Raw genomic sequence first — 17,200 nt, forward strand, 5'->3', positions numbered from 1 at the left:
CACACACCTGCATGTACAACATATCCCGCTGCCACACAAAGGGCTGTGGGAATACAGGACTTTTATCAACATAATCATCCGCCACTGTAAAGCAACAGCACTCAAGGGGGCTGTTGTCTGCAGCTGTGGGGTGTCGTCAGCGTCATTCTGTCAGGGTCCCTTAAAATATGTAGAAGCCAAATTATAAGGGAGAATAACAGAATAGCTTACATATTAGAAACAAGTCAGAATCATGATATATAATGCCATAATCAGGATTCATTTATTAAATCATGACAAACTAAATTGAAATTAGGATTTTTCAATCTAAATTATGCAGATTGCCAAATCAAAAATTATGAAAATGTACAATCTTTTAGGTAATGATCAAATAACTGATGCCATTCCAATTTGCTGAAGAAAATGCAAAGCACACACACAAGTTATTATGTTTAACAGAACAATAAATACATTTAGTAAAGAAGCAACCTACAGCTGTGATGTTTTTTTGTTTGATTTGTTAGTAATATCATGCTAACATGATGTAAAATGGGGCATGTGCAGCATTGTTGTTGTGAGAATGATGATAGTTAGCTCTCAAAAGGTTAAAATTACCACTTAGAATCTACTGGTTTTGATTTACATTTAGTTTTGTGAATATTTTTTATCTTTGAAGATGGGTCACCATGAACACAGCTTTGCTTACACACCATTAATGTAACGTTCTACCCTTGTATACATATTCTGTCTATGTTTCCTCTACTGACACAAACAAACTCACCTTTGCTGTGACTCAATTCATGCCAGGTCTTTTTATGAATATATTTTTCGATTTGCTTGGAAAAACTCCTTTTTGCGTTCATTTTATCACGACAATATTCGATAGTACAACTTTTTGAAAGTTATCAGTAAATCTGGCAAAACATTTGTGTCTTGAAAGGGCGCACGTTTTCATCATCATTTCCTCCCCTTCGGGCGGAGTTGATAAGCGATAAGGTTCGATACTTAATTCTGTGCATCCGTGTTGCCCTGAGGTTCAAAACAAGCATCTCTAGTTTTCAATCTGATTAATTAAATTGGTACCTGCGCGGCGGGCGGTCCTAGCTAAACTTCAGGAGTTAGTGGGTCACGGTTTTCAAGAATAGATATGGTAAAGTAACTTATTATTATCACGTTAAATACAAACTATACATGGTTTTATGAATTGTTAAAAACGACATTTGTTGTGATATGTTGCATCAGGCAGGGATTGTTGGGATGAAGGCCGTCACAAAAATACTAGCGTTAACCGATGTTTTCGAGGAGGACTCAGAAAATGAGAGAACATTTGACGGCTTTTCTGATTCTGACAGTGAAATCGACGTAAAAGACTATAAAGTAAGTAACTTTTCCTAAATATACTGCAAGAACCAGCATCAGATTGAAAATGTAAACAATAAATAGATTTAGTAAAGGCAATTATTGGTTGTTTTACAATATAACGCTGGCAAATTAGGAATATTATCGTACAATAATGTTACCCTGTTTGAAAACAGAAATGCAGCATCTACTTGTCTTTAACTAGAGGTTTTGTCATAATCAGATCAATTTAACTTTGACAACTTTGGTGTAAGAGATGTATCAGTAGCCAAAAAGAAATTCCATTGGATTTGAATTTGTTTTCCATCAGGATTCACATTTGGAAGATGAAGACCAGCCTGACCTTTCACCCAAGAAGCAGAGGGCCACATCTAAACCATTTTCTGGGCCCCAAAAATTCCAGCTGAGAGTGGCACTTCGCTCCACTCCCTCTACCCAGCAGTCCACTGATGAAGAGGAGGCAGAAGAGGAAGAGAAGATGACCAAGAAGAGAGTGCTAAAGCGGGCAGGAAAGACCACTCCGGCAAAGAAGAGGAAACGTGTTACATTTGAAGATGTAGAGACAGCCGTAGAGACAGCCGTAGAGACAGCCGTAGAGACAGCCGTAGAGACAGCCGTAGAGACAGCCGTAGAGACAGCCGTAGAGACAGCCGTAGAGACAGCGAAAGATCAAGGATCCGATTCAGCAGAAGATGTACCTGCCTCTTTCCTGGACAAGAGAGAACGGACCATCAAGGCCAACAAAGCAATGGTAAACCAGAAACTATTTACAGTATTGTACTATTTGAAAACTGCTTGATTTAACAGTGGTTCCCAAAGTAGTGGCTAAGTTAATAATACTTGTATTTTTGCATATAGTAGAAACAGATAATAAAGGTAGAGCTGTTGGCCCAGGGCCTGGATATCATTTAAGTATGTCCTTAGATTTGACTAATGAATGAAAGTTCATGAAAACGTAATAATATTTAAATGTAGTAAAAACTGTATTAGTTTTTAGTGCAAAAAAAAATATCCCTGCTACACTGACTTGAGAAACTTCTAATTGTACCTTGTCTGTAATTGTTCTTACACTCCATGTTTTCTAACAGTTGGCTCAGCTGATGTCGGACCTGAAGAAGATGCCAGGAGGCGCAGGGATTCTGAAAAACCAAGCAGGCCCAGAGATGAAGAAAGAGAAAAATTCTGTGAGCTAATTTAAGAAAAAGTATCTCACAATAGAGATGTTTTTGCAGTTTTTAATAGAAAGAAAAGAGGAGGTGGAAATACAGTTAGAGCATTCATATCTTGCTTGAAAGTGTAAACCATAGGAGAAATATATTTAGATACAGATGGCTACATTTTTTAAACTCAGAATTGAGAAGATCTCTGTTTTAATAGTGTTGTGCTGAGTTGATTTTATTGACCATCTGCTGCAGCGTCCCCCTCGCTCTGCTGCAGCTGCAGGAGAGACCAGGAGGAACCCAGAGCGGGCGTCTCGCAGACGGACTCGCTCTATGGGGGGATTTGAGGGACCTTTATCCCCTAAGAAGGAAGAAGTGGAGTGGAGCTTGGAGGAGGAGCTGCTGGAGGTCAGCAGCACATTCATTTATCAAGGACAAGTGGGAAATGTTTAGAAAAACATTGTACTACAGCACTGTATGTATCGTGCTGTAGGAGGAATGTGGGTTTGTTTAAAACTACATGAGTGTTGTATCACCCTTCAGCAACAGTATACAAGCGTTCACAGAAAGTGATTAGTAAGAGAGTGAAAACTGTGTTAGTTAGATAATCCATTTGATATTTGTAATATGTACTGTGAAGTGGTTAAAGAGGTGAGCAGGTTTTGGTCTTTTTGTAGGGCTAGCTAACCTATTTGATGACTTGTGTCATTTTCTGTGTTAAACTTAAAGGTCTCCTATTATACTATTTGTAGGCATATATTACAGGTCTCAGATATATAAAAAACATGTCTATGAAGTGTTTTGCTCAAAATACCAAACAGATCACCCATTCTAGCCCTGCCTCATACCCCTCTGTTTCAGCCCTGTTATGCTGCGTTCACACCGGACGCGATGCGACGTTTGGGGGCGGCGCGATTACATGTAAAGTCAATGCAGAGACGTGGACAGACGCGAATTCGCTCCGACGGCGCGCATGAAGCGGTGGACGCAGCGCGAATCACACGATTGAGGCGATTGAACGGTGCCGCGTTAAACGCGAGAGTTCCATTTTTTCAACTCGAGCGTCAAATTCACGTGACGCGTTCTCGCGGAAGCCAATCAGCGGTGAGGATCTCAGCCGCCGTCACTGACGTTCAACCACACAACATCAGCCGTTAGCTGTTAGCAGTTAGCACACAGAGCTCACAGCTCCTCATATCCGTTCAGAAACTGGACAAAAGTTAAACAAGTACAAACCACAGACTGTCTGTGTCATGGTGAATACAGTCGCTGCTTATTTATGTCTGTAGGCCGTTGTTATGAGTGTGGAATGAGCATATACAACGTTAGCTTAGCCTGGTTGACCCGATCTTCATTCAGAAAACAAGCATTTTAAAAGGTGTTTTGCCTGCCGTCTTGTCTGCAGACTTGTCAAAGCATTAATTCATGGTTGTTACTAACCGGTATCAGTATGTTGTTACTTCGGCATCATTTAGAAACGTGTATTACAATTTAATCACGGTAAAATATGTTCATTTGTTGTAGTTGTAGCTCCCGAGCCAGCGCGTCTTGTTTGAATGATGCGAGTAAACACAGCTGGCAGCCGCGGTGAACCTCCAGCGTTTAGAGCGATGCGATAGGAGCGATTAGAGCGAAGCGAATAGTCGCATCGCGTCCGGTGTGAACGCAGCATTAGGGAAGTGCTGATTCTGGGTCCGTAGCTTTAAATAAAAAAGAGGAGAGCTCATGCAGGAGAATTCTACCCAGATACTCCGCTAAATGCTGCCGTGATTAAACGCCATATTATGCTCCAAACCACATCAAGGATTATTTCTGAAACAGTATGGAGTTCAAATGCTTTACTTTCTCATGGGTTTACCACAAGGTGGGTACCTTTTTATATCCGGCTTTTTTACACATACTCTCTTCAGTACAGGTTAGCTCTGAGTGTTAGCGATGCTTGCTAATGTAAACACAGACCATATAACTTCCAAAACACGTCGCGCATTGTTTCTGATAGGGCCGTGGGCGTAAAGCCAGCCCACATTTCCGATATGTCGTCATGACAGCAGCAAATCTGGATCAGCTCCGTTGTTCCCCCGTTTTTAGAGATGTGGGTAAGGAGGAAAAGAGAGAGGGTTGTATTTTCGAACACTTTGTGAGTCTCCTGACACACCGGGGACACATATTTATGTATAAAAGACGAATTAAAAAGTGAATTTTGCATAATAGGTGACCTTTTTAAAGCTTAATAACATATCATTCCAGGTACGTCAAGCCCCACGGCGCCGTGCCCCGCGGCCTACTGCGTGCAAGCCTCATTGTATCCGTCCTGTGGAGGACATCACAGAGGAAGAGATTGAGCTGGTGGCAGATATCATGACTGAAAAAGTCTACAACAGAGACACAGTGAGTTTCCCAGCTCTACTCTACCTGACATGCTCTTTTTTTAAATATGTGTGCCCACATCATGTGAGGTTGTAGCCAAAGCTAAAGACAATGCATGACATGTTGTAGAATGTCAGCGTACCTGTCGACCATCTCTTGTTTGTGTGTTTTCAGGGCACGACATGTCATCAGTGCCGTCAGAAAACAGTTGACACCAAGACGTGCTGCCGCAGTGAGGACTGCAGAGGGATTGTGGGTCAGTTCTGTGGGCCGTGTCTGAAAAACAGATACGGAGAGGATGTAAAGAAGGCGCTGCGCGATCCAGTGAGGCTGCTAACACACTAATACACACTTTACACTGTTGTAGATGCACCAAAGATAATCTCAGTTTTTAGATGGAGAAATTGTTATTTACCAAAAATATCAAGAGAGATTTTGAGGCATGTTTTATACACATTTAAAATGGCTGTTTTTACAAGTAAATCAACTAACTTCCCTTCAAGATTTGTGGCACAATGTGAGCCTGATTATTTCTTTGATTTGCAAATGTTTTTGTGGCATTCAGACTATGTTTTAAATATGGACATTTTTGTTAGTGTACCCTTTTCCCCTATGGTAGCTCTACACTTCTAGGAACCCTCCATTAAGTGGCAAGGCAAAAAATAAACAATATCTATCAGCCTGCTTCTAAACACCGGGTTGTTCACAGGCCACGTCTTTTTGATGTTCATTTGCAGCCCCTGCAGGCACCTCAAAGTATTGGCAGACTAGTATTGTCATTAAAAACTGATATATTTTTACATTTGTTACTTTCTCTCATTCTTAACCCAGTCATTTAAGTGTTTTACTATTTTGTTATCTTCTCAGGATTGGAAGTGTCCTCCCTGTCGTGGCATTTGCAACTGCAGCTTCTGCCGGAAGCGTGAGGGCCGCTGCCCGACCGGCATCCTGTTCCCTCTGGCCCAGTACCACGGCTTCTCTGACGTCCACTCCTACCTCAGCAGGTGGGGAACTAATCGAGATTTCATTTGATAAGTTTTAGTGATTTCAAGTTGCTGATCAATGTGACAGAAACATCCCTTTTTTATGAAATACTCATGTTTATCTGGAATCAGATTTTTATACTGCTTTTCCGCCTTAATAGTTACATGAAATGATGGCGCTGACCTCTGCATTGTTTTATTTCTCTCCTTACAGCCTCCGGAGTAAACTGAAGAATGAGCACAACGATGTAGAGATGTGATATCAACACTAGGTGGAGTTTTCAGTCTGTTTTAATACAAATAAGTCATACCAAAGCTGTGATTTTAAATGAATAAAGTATTTTATAATCAGCTGATTGTTGTGCATGTTTCATTGAGACAAGATGGGAAAAAAAGACAAAGTATATTCATAATTTTAATCCAGCTGTTGGCATTTGCAGTATTGTTTACACACAATATAAAATCCCTTATTAAAACGGGGCTGAAAAATAAGAGCACTTGTTTATAGAGTTTCAAAGGAAAGTTATAAACATACAATTCCTGTCATAGGATATAATTATTTTTCAAATAAAGCAGATTCCTGAAACAATGAAACTGGTGAGAAGGATCTTTTCAGAAATAATGTTGACCCTTGCATTATTAGTTACATTTTGCAATTTTTTTTTTTTTTAATTCATTAACCAAGGGATTTGTGTCCGGTGCTGTGCCTCAAGCTGGATAGTTTCCAGTTAGACCTTTAACATCTGCATACCACAAGTAAAAAGTATTAGAAAGTTGATGGACCAAAGAAAGATTCCCTAGTTTTGCTTATTAAACGAGTATGAACCTTTGGTTTTGAGCTTACATATTTATGCTGTCTGGACATAACAAAATACTTCACTCCAGATATGACTAAAAATAAACAGTTTTCCATCGAAAACAAACTGACATGACTGCAAGGCAAAGATGATAAGTATACCACAGGGAAAATCACTTGGAAGATCTGTAATGTATAGAATACATTATTCTATGGCAGAAAGGCTCTTAAATTTAAACATGTAATCTACATATATATATATATATATAAAAGTAATAACATAAGATTAAGATTTGATTGTGCATGAGAAGTTCATACAACGGAGAGGCAATCTCCTGCAATCATGCAAAGATGATCCTGCCCAAGCTGAGAAATTCTGTAGCCTTTACATTTCCAAAAAATATATACATAAAAAAATCAAAATGTTTTGCTATGATAAACATATCAAAGCTTGATGGCTTGAATAGGTACCTACACAAGAGGTTAAAGAGTTATTCTCAGGATTTCAGTGCCCTGACACACCTACATCCTCACATGATAATAGTACTCCTGGCTCTGACCTGCACTCCTGCGCTCCTCCTAAAACGCTTTCCATATTAGCCCCAAGACACTGTGATCGTTAGTTTGTGAACAGCGCACACCCAGAAATGAGAGAAAAAACAAAATGTTTACTGTTCTAAATTGTTAGGATTTTTAGGGATTAATTTAGCTTTATGGGCTTTTAAGCCAAATACAGCAGCCCCGTCTGTCGGCTGGAACCACCTGATGTTTAGGAGGACAGGCAGCTAAGCCCACAGCCTTGGAAACAAGTGAGAGTCGCTTAGTAGTGTTTCTCCTTACTAAAGAAGCTTGTGGAGAGGGTATTACCAGCTGCCAATTTAATATCAAGCGTGCCAGTGTGTGTTACTGCAGTCCCACTATCAAGCAGGACTGAGTGCGTGTGGGTCAAATCTTGGTGTAGTGACATGTCATTTTAGGGGAAATACAATTTCATGATTATTTCTTTAACCAAACATTTTCATCCAACTCTGACCCTTAAACGATACAGGTATCTAAATACAAGATGGAGCTCATTATTCCTGCCTCAATTGTCATAATCAATAGTGTCCGTGTATTGCATTTGAGACCGCCTCTCCCGCCGGACAGGTTCTGTGTCTGCAGTCCCACATGCCCTTTTTTACCCCAAATGTCCAAAATGCATCATCCACTAGCGCCTGTCCTCCTGCTCCAACACAGTCCTTAGTAGCTGTTTCCGTTCATATGGTGAAGGTCCACCTGCATCATGCTGATCCCGCTGCTGGCTAATCGAGCTATGCTCTCTGCGGATAAGGTCTCCATGGTGACAATGGTGTGCTGGTCACCGGATGACACGGTGCCTGTGATGACTTTTGTTCCTGTAGGGGATGCTGGGTCGGTGGAGACCGTGCTGCTGCTGGTGGGGACTGCTTTCTTGTTCAAGTGGGTCTTGATGTGCTTGGAGAGGTGATCGCTGCGCATGAAGCGTTTGGGACACTCTGTGCAAACAAACCGTTTTTCACCTGAAAGAAGGGAGAAACAAAAGTCAATATATAAAAATACTGCAGCGGGTATTACTAGACTACAACAGACCATTTAAGAAATGTACATTTAAGAATGTTATACAATTTTGTAGAACACATTTTCTAAATATTATATTATTATACTATATATATATATATATATATATATATATATATATATATATATATATATATATATAATATATAATATATTATAATATAACGGGAAGATGCAAGATAAGATGATATTATGCAAGATTGAAGAGGCTCAGAATTGCATTATCCATTTCTGTGATTTATTATCTTTAGTAATCTTCTGGCCTTTAAAATGTCAGGTATCAGAAATGATGACACACTGAACCTCGAGGACATTTACTTTCATTCAGATTGAATAAAAAAAAGATAAGCATTCCAATTTAAACCCAAAGAATGAACTGGTTTCAAAATATGCAATTAATATTCCGTCAATCGAGTAATTATTTGATCATGTTAGAAAAAAATAATAATGTGGCCCTTCTTTCATTTCTATTATTAAGTTATTGACCTATTACTTTTGTGTGAGATTGTATGTCCTTCACTAAACAGCATCCTCACCAGTATGCGTCCTCTTGTGGCGCTGAAGCTCGTCTGAGCGGGTGAATCTTTTGCCGCAGAAGGACCAGCCGCAGACGAAGGGTCGCTCTCCCGTGTGCCAGCGCAGGTGAGCCCTCAGGTGGGACGTCTTGCCGTAGATCTTCCCACAGCCGGAGATGTGACAAATGTGCTGCTTCTTTTTATTAGGGTCCCTGCTTGATGTATTAAAAAACAAAACAATCAGAAGAGTTAGAGGCTTTCTGATTTTTACCGACAATAGAGGGTACATCAAATCAGCGATAATAGAAGTGTGTTTTTCTAAAATTCCGTATGAAAAATAGTGACTGAACAAAGTCAGTGACATACCGTCCCTCTCCGTCCTTGCAGAAGGGGCAGGTACAGGCTTCTCTGCGGTTACGTCTCCCTTGAGGTTGTGGGCTTAAATCCTCATCGTCCATAGCTGTGCCGTCATCCAAACTTTCTCCACCCCCCTGCAGCGCCTGGTCTACTGGAGTGATGAAATACAAAAACTAATGTGAACATCTTCGATACATTTCACATAAAGATGACATCATATATCAACTTTTTCATGTATTATGTCCTGTAAGAAAATCCATCCCACTCCTTATGTCATTTCTGATCCAATCTACTGTAATAGGTAAGGTGATGAATTTCCACTATTGGTTTTGGATATTGTATTGTTTATGGGCATTTACAATAGCTTTATTCAACAGGCTTAAAAATCTGAAGTGTACCTAGCAGTGCAAGTACCATTGAGATGAACGTGTTGATTATAACCACTTTAGTAATTAATTTATGAATAAACAGTGAAGTGCCTGGAAACCTGAGCCTTGCAGGCTTTGACTATTATTCCAAAGTTAAAAAAATTCCCTGTTTTTAAACCGGACACATCCTTTATTAATCTCGGATTGAGTATACAGAGAACCAGTTATTTCTGCTTCCTAAACGTTTGTGATGTGACCACAGAGACTGAAAAATACGCCATCCAGTAAACAGAGCCATCTAAATACGTAGCTGATGGGAAGCACATGATTTCATTATAAGGATAACAGCGTGAATCACGTGCACCAAAGCAGACCCAATGATTCTTCACGAACATCACAAATGTAGGCTAGTAAATGTATTGCATAATGTAAGGGGCTGCCAATAGCAAAACTAAAGAGGGGTTAACACGCGATAATGGCTGCTATTAAATGGGAAGGTTCAAGTTACACCTGTACTATGATACAGTGGCCAACCACAACTCGTCTCAGTGTAAACTAAAAAGATACAAAGTTGTCAACAAGATAAAAAATGCATGCAGTGCCGTGAAGAGTTCAGGAAACCCTGGGCCAGCTGAACCGGTTAAACCAGCAGAGCAAGCTCCACACACACACAGAGCAAAAGGGATCAAATCCAGAGATATAGGATACTGACACTTTTCGGTGTGAGGGAAAAATGTCAATACAGAGAGAATCTGGACTACTTAACATGTTTACTCAGCCTAACTGCCATTTACTGTACCGCTGAACAATTACTGTGTGCTATCATATTTGTTGTTTATCAGTTTTTCTTAGAAAATATAAACACAATCAACATTTCCATTGTTTTGAGTAAAGCTAAAATGTATATAAAGATGTCTGAATAGTATTGATTAAAGTAAATCAACTTAAAACATATATTAATACATTTTAAATGATGAAAGTCCCGTGTGATGATGCCATTGAGTAAATATTGAGTCAATTTTTTAAATATTTGCAGCATCAACAAAATATGTATACTATTAGGTGCTTTCACACCGGAGTACTTTTCCCCGTACTTTTCCCTTTTAGTTCCGATAGTTCCTGGGATTTTGCATTCACACCAAAAAGAGAACTTAGTTCATGAGAACTTTTCCCCCCCTTTTCAGTCCCTGCTAGAGAGCAGATTCTTTCCTGGGGAGAAAAAAGTTCCAATTTCTGATTGGCTGGGCGAATTGCAAACCACGCCCCGTAAAACTCAGAAAAGTTTTGTGAAGCCGCCATTGTATTTGCTGGCATTAGCATTATTAGCATTAGCCCCACGCACCAACGGAGAGAGAATAACTTATGGCAACACAAAAAAAAACATGGGAGCGGTGGAGATGAGGTGTCGGCGTTCTGGCGATTTACTCGGAAGGCTTCAGTAGAAGCTGCTGGGAGTCCCAGCAGCTTCTACTGAAGCCAGTCCCCAACTCCGGGGACTTCCGGCCGGGGACTTCGGGTGGCAGTATACGCCGTGAAGTTGTTTGCGGCCTGCCAGTAAACCCAAAGCAGAAGAAGACGAAAGTGACGTCAGCGACTTCATTTGCGTAATCTTCCCTCAGGGAACTTATTCCGGTGTGAACGCGATCTGCTCTTTAGTTCCATGGGGGTACTAAGTGCTGGGAACTAAGTACGGCAAAGTACTTGGTGTGAAAGCGGCTAATGACTCTTGTTTTACATTGAACATGAATTATTCCTGGAGAGCAGGCTACTGACTGACCTGCTGAGCTGGCGATGGAGATGGGAACCGTCTGCAGCTGGTGCATCTGCAGGCCAGTGCCTCCGATCGTGTTGAGATTTATGGTCTGGAGGCCTGGGATCTGCACGGTGTTGACAGATACTCCGCCAGCTCCCCCCTGAGCCTGGCCGAGTTGAGGGAGAGACTGCATCTGGGCCAGCGTTATCTGAGGCCCCGTTGGACTCTGGATCTGAATGGTCTGCCAGCTCACCTGGCCGTTGGGGCCTACAGTGCGCAGGAGGAAGGGGCCCGTGTTTGGCATAATTTGAAGATTTTGAAGCCCTTCCTGGCTGAGTGTCGGAGTCGCAAAGACCTGACCCGCAGCGGTCGTGACAGTACCGGCCTGGATGGTCTGGAGGGGGGCTCCACCTTGGATGATCTGCTGAGGCTGGATCAGGATCTGCTGTGGCTGCTGCCCGTCTCTGTTGTCTGGCTGTATGGGGACACCCAGAGAAGATACGCTCTGCTGGAAGGTCACTCCATTGCTGTTGTGCGTTTGGGCGATTCCATAAGAAGAGGCCTGCGTGGTGATAGTCGGCGCACTTGTCATGTAAGCTGCCGCGCTGCACACTGGATGTTGCTGTTGCTGTATAATTTGGTTCCCCCCTGTATCCCCTCCACCACTTGCATCTCCCCCTCCACTTGTTCCAGTGCTGACGGGCAACAAAGTGATGTTTCCATTTAATGACAGAGGCATATTTGCCAGGAACTGGGGTTGGTTTTGTAACATGCCATTACCTAAGCTTATATTTTGTATGGGGATGGCTCCCTGGAGGAGACTGGGCATTGTTATGATGTTTCCTCCAGCCCCAGCTCTGTTGGTCGTAGCTAGGATCTGCTGGCCATTGGCGGATGACACTATCTGAAACTGCTGCCCTGCTCCAGCAGATACCGTATTATCCTGCTGAGCATGTGCCAACTGCAGAGGCTGGCCATCTATCGTCTGAAACTGGGGAATAATCTGGTACTGGATGTTGGGCATCATACCCGACATGGTGGTAAGCACCTGCTGCCCGTGCATTGATGGAGCCTGAGCTACTACGTATTGCTGTGGCTGTTGAAGCTGCTGCTGCTGGGTGCTAACAGCAACTGCTGATTGTGACAACACCTGCCTGCACTTGCCTATGTCTCCTACTGTCATGATCCCTGAGGAGTCGGTGGTGACAGTGTTAGTGCCTGAGGTTGTTTGAACGCTAAGAGGGATAACCTGCCAGCCATTGGCTGTGGAGGTGAAAACACCCTGGTTTAAGTCCAGCTGTTGCTGCTGGTTTTGTTGTTGTTGGTCTGCAGATGAATCACCCTCTCCTGGGGTGTCAATTCGACTGCAAGTGGCTGCCAACAAGGCGAGAGGAGACGGCTGCTGTGAGTCCTGGAGAGAGAAAACATGAAAGAAAAAGACAACAGACGGAATTTATATAGTGAAAATACATCTTACCATCTAACATACATGCTAATGGTGCAAATCTAGGAAGAAAAATGTCTGTCCAAAATATCCACTAATTTCAAATAAATAAATAAACTGATGCTAACAACACTTGGAACACAACCCTGAATGCTGCTTTACAATAAAACAGCAGAGTAAAATATAATTAGAATAATAAGAGCAGGGAAATTACACAAGTAATAAGCAATGTTTAAAACAAAATTCAGAACCTGAACTAAAGAGACAAAAGGGTTTATAAAAAATAAAAATAAAAACATGTTAACGTATCATTTCAAATTCATGGTGTGGAGTTAATACAAATAACAAATCATACCAAATACCAAAATACATTATGGAACTGGTTTTGTAAATCTAACCCTGCTATATTGCCGTACTCTCAAAACGCCCTTCATAATATTACACCTATGCACGTCTGTTTCCAGTCCCTCCCAGAGACCGGTACTGCTGTAGTAAGAAGTCCAGGGGACGCAGGGTGGGAGAGGATGGGAGGGACCACATGTTCCACAGAGCAGCGGCGGGCTCGGCTTCTCCTCCCCCCAAACCCACCCATCTCCCTCCCACTTCATTTTGCCCTATAAACTGACACACTCCTCTAGCCACCCCCTCCAAGGCCAGCCAAATGGGCCGAGCGAAATGCTCATGAAGTGCCGCGGTTTGACGGGAACACCCCGTGTGGGCGAAATTTACCTGCCCATTCCCCACCCCGGTGACATGTGCTCCGGAGAGAAAATCAACAACCCGTACAAGTCCCGACAGAGATGGATGACAGATTCAAACCGAAGGGAATAAATATCAGAGTCGTTTGTTATAAGTGGGTCATATGGTGTAGCGTGTTACGTTAAAGTTACTGTCTCTCGGCTGGCGATCATCGGATTTGAGAAACAGCGAAACTCTATTTAACTTACTTGTGAATTTCCTGTGTTTCGCTTTTGACTGTAGCCTCCACCGCTCTCCACTGCGGCCATTTCACCCTGCTGCTGATCTGCGGAAGAAGAGTTTGTAAGATCACTTCTATTCAAAGTAGCTACATTTCAACCAGAGGACGATCCAACTAAGATAACGCTGGGTTCAACAATCTGGAGAAAACACACATATACACATGGTAGACCTCACGAAAATAACTAAACTTTAGGGAATGTTCTAATGTGAAGTAATTTAGAGAAATACGAAGAAATCCATGCCACAAGTGCTCAAAAGGGCCAGCTAGCATATTAGCTAAGCTAACTAGAAGTCAACACAACAAGTAATGTTCAGAACTGCTAAGTATTAGCTTAAGAGACCGACATAGTTTCAACTACATTACTCACTGTAACCTAGCTAGCTCAAGTGAATATGACAAACTTCAATTGATGTGGATGAATTGTGTGTGAATGAAGAACTAGAGTTACTGTTACACGGTTAGCTAAAAACCGACAATTAGCAGTTTAGTAGTTGGTCACTTTTAAACTGCTTGAGACGCGAGCTAGAAAACATTACAATATCATACTTTAACCGTAAATACATTTAAAACATGTATACTATTATTCTAATTCTAATTGCCGAATAATGCTTCGTTCACAACATTCCTCTGAGTTTAAAAAGTTCACTTACTGCTCATAATTTGAAGACGGGAGGAGTTTCTCTGCTCTTTTTTCGGGTTGACACAACTTTTCACAACTTCACACAAACTTGACGGACTCCCCTTATGAAGGAGAAAGACGGATGCGTTCGATTTAAACACCGGTGTAGCCCGACGCCTTCGTGGGGCACGAACACTGAGCGTCAGGCAGCAGATTGCTTTTTTATTGTGTAGCCTACTGTTAAACGTTGACATTATACTTTGACCATAAAGTTAAAGACTAATGCATGTAAACTACATTAATTTACATTTGGTTTTGATATAGCACTTCATTTAGAACGATCCTAGTTGATTTGCAGTCGGAGGTAATTAAAAGGTCCTTTTAACACACAATAGTGGAAATACCGGTTATCAGAACAGTTGACCACATGACCAAACCTTAACAGCATCACATTGTGAAAGGATATTTAAAAAAAGAAAGAACGTTATATCTTAAATTCTACTCAATTCTAATGCACGTTGGCATCTTTACTGTTTACTGTACTACTGCAATGGCCCTGTAGAGAAAAAGAAGCGCACCCCTCTGTGAGCTACTTGCGAAGGATTGTTGCTTTCCTCCAATGGAAAAAGTCGTTTTTGCCAACGAGCTTAAACAAACCAATGTGATTGGCCTAAAGCGGAGAATTGGGCGGGACAAAGCAAGGTAGGTTGTTCCCCTGAGCATGATTGACGTTTGGTTATCTGTTTTCCGCTTAAATGGCGCCATTTGTAAATAGGTTTACGCAAATATTGATATTTCCCGTTACTCCTTCTGTGATATTGTATTACCATTTAGCAGTGTAAGGATGCCATTGCTTATATTTTGCTTTGAACACGGAGGAGGGAAAGGAGGAAGGCGGACTGGGTATGTAAGTCTTGCCTCCGTGGCCACTGGCCGCGCCCTGTGGGCTGGGAAACAGCAAGGAGGCGGGAGGAGGCCGCCAGGGTGGAGGAGAAGAGACCCCATCACACTCAAACACTGGCTGTAGCCGCGCTGGGAGGAGAAAATGGCTCGCTTGTGGGAGGGCTTACATTTATTGGGATGTACGAGGGGGCTGTCAGTGAAGCAGCACATGTGCCCATGTAAACAGGACGGAGGGTGGAGTCCATCCTCAGGCCAAGCATGCATCCTCCAAACTGTCTGCAGTCAAACACACTGATGTTGCTACAGTTAGTGACAGGAATGACAATTTCTCTCTGATTTATATCAAGCAGAGACCCTTTCTAACAATGGGTTGTTTCAGTTAAGCAGCTTGCTGCAAGTGCACAATCCACTGACTCCCTTTTGAAGTGAAAGAAGTAACAATATCACAATATTAGTTAAAGTCCTACATTTCAAAGTATGGTATTATCATCATCCTGTAGCCTTTATATTTATTCGGGGGTCTGCAAGACAAAAAAAGAGAAAGAAAGATGGCCTACAACAATTATGGACATTTTTAGATAATAAAGAAAAGAAGCCCATATATACAACAAGAATAACATGGTAATGGTTGGGTTAATAACTGCAAGTCAGCACGAATGTCCACTGTTATAATCATAAAGGCTATTAGGCTATACTATAGCATTCATTATTACTGATGATTAACATTTTTGGGCATGTTATAAGAACTTTAAAGGCAGATATTTTGACCTTGAAAAGCACCATTGTTAGTGATAACATTAATAATGTTGCTCTCTCTGTAGCAAATCAGTGTGACAATGAGCCCGCATGTGAAAATACCAGGACCCTGAAACTAAAGCTGCATGAAATTCAGCGGTCATTCATTTTATGATTTACACACCTTTGCTTTTTAACTGTGCAATGTCAACATGTCTGAAGCCCTGCAAAGTAAAGAGAAACCTCAACTCTAAAATACATTGATTGGAGTAAAATGTCCTATAGTAAAGTAGAAGTGTAGAGTAACATCAAATAGAAAGAAATCAGTAACTTAAAACACGTCAAAATTGTACTTAAGCCTAGAGTAAATACTCTTTGCTACTTTTTCTACAGTAGAGTGAGCAAATTTACTTTAGTCTACCAATCTTCGTTTATCTTTATTAAAGAACAAAATGTTTTTCCATGTGCAATATTGCTTTCACCTTAAAATTCTGAATGACTTGCATTATACGTAAATTGGTGATAATGTGCGTTCCCCTCAGTAGAAAGAGAAAGCATACAGAAAGAAAGCTTATGTCCACCAAAATTAAAAACAAAACAAATTAAACATACAGTTTCCATATCTTGATGGACATCTAAAAAAACTATTGATAAAAACAGCATTTGGTATGCGAATAATAAAAAGTCACATGGTGTCAACGTTGTCTCACTTTCCAATAAACCATTGCTCACTAATTACTTCAGTAGGTCAACAATTAAAGAATAAACCATGGAGTAAATAGTTGTTAACATACTGTATCATCAGGCTAACAGAAGATATGCAATTTCTCTCTTAGCAAGAATGGGTAACATTTACAAAATAATTGATAATGATAAATGATCATTTAAAATGAGTCTAAATAGTTGTGGTCCAGATGTGTTCAAAAATCCATTGGAAGATGTGATGATGAACACCAGCCCAAACCTGGCAAATGATCAACATCATTTGTAGCTTATAATGGATCTTAAAACATGCAAATGCTTAATAACCTTTAATAAAGCAATTATTTAAAATCCTGTTAAAGTTATGTAATGCAGTAGCCTAATCACAAAACATGATTGTCACCTGCAGTGTTTCGTGATCTGATATTATGAGGTTATTTTTATGAACTACGTTGTTATAAGTATTATAACCACTTGTGTGGTCTTCCATAAACTGTGACATTTCTAAAAAACCTGTTCCGACTCTGAGTCTTTTTACTGCAGCTTTTTGCAGGATGTGTCAAAGCTGCATCCCACGCTGAT

The 17,200-nt window shown here is 41.1% G+C and overlaps 2 protein-coding genes across 5 annotated transcripts; one reads left to right on the top strand and one right to left on the bottom strand.

Annotated features, from left to right (window-relative positions):
* Positions 1-1,050: 1,050 nt before the first annotated feature.
* Positions 1,051-6,142, top strand: LOC117489450 (cell division cycle-associated protein 7-like). 3 transcript variants are annotated; one of them, XM_034138731.1, is made up of 9 exons: positions 1,051-1,129; positions 1,222-1,356; positions 1,649-2,089; positions 2,427-2,522; positions 2,754-2,906; positions 4,746-4,886; positions 5,040-5,189; positions 5,733-5,869; positions 6,063-6,142. In XM_034138731.1, the coding sequence occupies exons 1-9, from the start codon at positions 1,127-1,129 to the stop codon at positions 6,106-6,108; spliced, it is 1,302 nt and encodes a 433-aa protein (XP_033994622.1). In that variant the 5' UTR covers positions 1,051-1,126; the 3' UTR covers positions 6,109-6,142. The 3 variants fall into 3 exon arrangements, with proteins under 3 accessions (XP_033994622.1, XP_033994623.1, XP_033994620.1); XM_034138732.1 differs by having other exon boundaries at positions 1,071-1,356; positions 1,649-1,894; positions 1,955-2,089; XM_034138729.1 differs by having other exon boundaries at positions 1,071-1,356.
* A 94-nt stretch (positions 6,143-6,236) lies between these two features.
* Positions 6,237-17,075, bottom strand: sp1 (sp1 transcription factor). 2 transcript variants are annotated; one of them, XM_034138721.1, is made up of 6 exons: positions 14,310-17,075; positions 13,625-13,701; positions 11,258-12,644; positions 9,122-9,263; positions 8,777-8,967; positions 6,237-8,182 (listed from the first exon to the last, which is right to left on the bottom strand). In XM_034138721.1, exons 1-6 carry the CDS (start codon positions 14,530-14,532, stop codon positions 7,884-7,886), a joined length of 2,319 nt encoding a protein of 772 aa, XP_033994612.1. In that variant the 5' UTR covers positions 14,533-17,075; the 3' UTR covers positions 6,237-7,883. The 2 variants fall into 2 exon arrangements, with proteins under 2 accessions (XP_033994612.1, XP_033994611.1); XM_034138720.1 differs by having other exon boundaries at positions 8,777-8,970.
* Positions 17,076-17,200: the final 125 nt, after the last annotated feature.

Source organism: Trematomus bernacchii, unplaced genomic scaffold, assembly GCF_902827165.1.
Source record: "Trematomus bernacchii unplaced genomic scaffold, fTreBer1.1, whole genome shotgun sequence".
NCBI classification, from domain to species: Eukaryota; Metazoa; Chordata; class Actinopteri; order Perciformes; family Nototheniidae; genus Trematomus; species Trematomus bernacchii.